Source organism: Galeopterus variegatus, unplaced genomic scaffold (genome assembly GCF_000696425.1).
Source record: "Galeopterus variegatus unplaced genomic scaffold, G_variegatus-3.0.2 Scaffold647, whole genome shotgun sequence".
Taxonomy (NCBI): Eukaryota; Metazoa; Chordata; class Mammalia; order Dermoptera; family Cynocephalidae; genus Galeopterus; species Galeopterus variegatus.
Genome location: NW_007726758.1, coordinates 428,386 through 429,685, shown reverse-complemented (window position 1 = coordinate 429,685; position 1,300 = coordinate 428,386). Strand labels below are relative to the sequence as shown.

The 1,300-nt window shown below is 39.2% G+C and overlaps 1 protein-coding gene across 1 annotated transcript in view; it reads right to left on the bottom strand.

Moving 5' to 3' along the window:
- The window catches only part of ZNF283 (zinc finger protein 283), a 30,680-nt gene that overhangs the window by 27,594 nt on the left and 1,786 nt on the right, over positions 1–1,300 (bottom strand). Inside the window, 1 exon segment of the mRNA XM_008570950.1 lies at positions 548–635. Coding sequence (XP_008569172.1) covers positions 548–635 — 88 coding nt within the window.

Genomic DNA, 1,300 nt, shown 5'->3' with positions numbered 1-1,300 from the left:
TTGCCACAAATATGCCGGGTTCAACAGCAAAGCTCTTCCAGAGAATGCATCAACAGCTGAAACTGTTCTTTTGGGTGACCATCAGCTGTCCAAGAGCAGAGTGTCCTGACTGGCTTCTTTGGTAGCTGCCCTCTAATCAGCATCTTACCCTGAAAAAGGAAAACTATTGTTTTCAAAATTCCTGAAACTACTGTTTTCAAAATTCCTTTCCCCTTTGGAATGACTCCTGTTCGTGCCTTTGATAGATGAAATCAATCCACTATTGGTTTCCTTGACACAAGTAAAAGTGTGCTAATTGTTAACTTATTTAAGTTATTCTTTGTCAGAAGTTTATTTCCCTCAAAAGACTCCATTCCTTCACTGCTCTAGCATTGCTCCTGATAGAACACTGAGAACATAGGAGAATGAATGAAGGAATAAGACACTGACATGAAAGGGGAAGTGCACACGAGGAGGACACTGGGCAGAAACCTTTAGAATAATGAAGGAAAAGATTCATGTGACCTAAAAATCACAATATTTCAAGGACAGAAAAATACCAACTTACGTCAGTCATGATTCTAGAATTGCCAGAACTAATTAATGCTCCATGGGATTCCTCTATTGGTAAAGCACAAAATCCAGAAAAGCCAGAACTGGGGAAGGAAAAAGAAGCTTTAGACCAGGTGTGCCTACACGATCTCTTTCTGACTTAAGCAAATATAAGCTTTTATCTTCTCCATTCCTACTTCTGCTCCACACCCCACATGACATTTACAGATTCTAAACTCTCACCTAAAACCCCAAGGTTCTTCAGCAGGAAGGGTTCTGGCAGTGCATGGTTCTGGGGATGCTAATCTGGACCCGGGATTGGACTACTCAATCTTGCCCAGATCAGATCCTCTTCCTTCCATTCCCACCTCTCAGGGCTGAGAAGGTGCCACATGTTCCAGGCTAGAACTTCCTTCATGGGCTCAGGACTGATGAAAATTGGTCAAGACATGGGAGCTGGACAGGATGTACAAGGAATTGCTTGGGAGCTCAAAAAGCTGACTTCTTAATGCATATCAGAACATCCATGATATGGAACACTATGAAGTTGATAAACGCTAACTTGGGGAAAATAATTAAGATATGCTGTCAATAAAAAAAATAGGTTACGGGATGTACAGTATGATTACATTTGTAGAATATATGTATATATCAATACAGAAAGACTGACATTCAGATATTAACACATAAAAAATGTTTGGAAAATTATATATGTACATATTAATAACTTTTATCTTTTGACTGTGATTGCAATGTTCTTTTTTTTTTT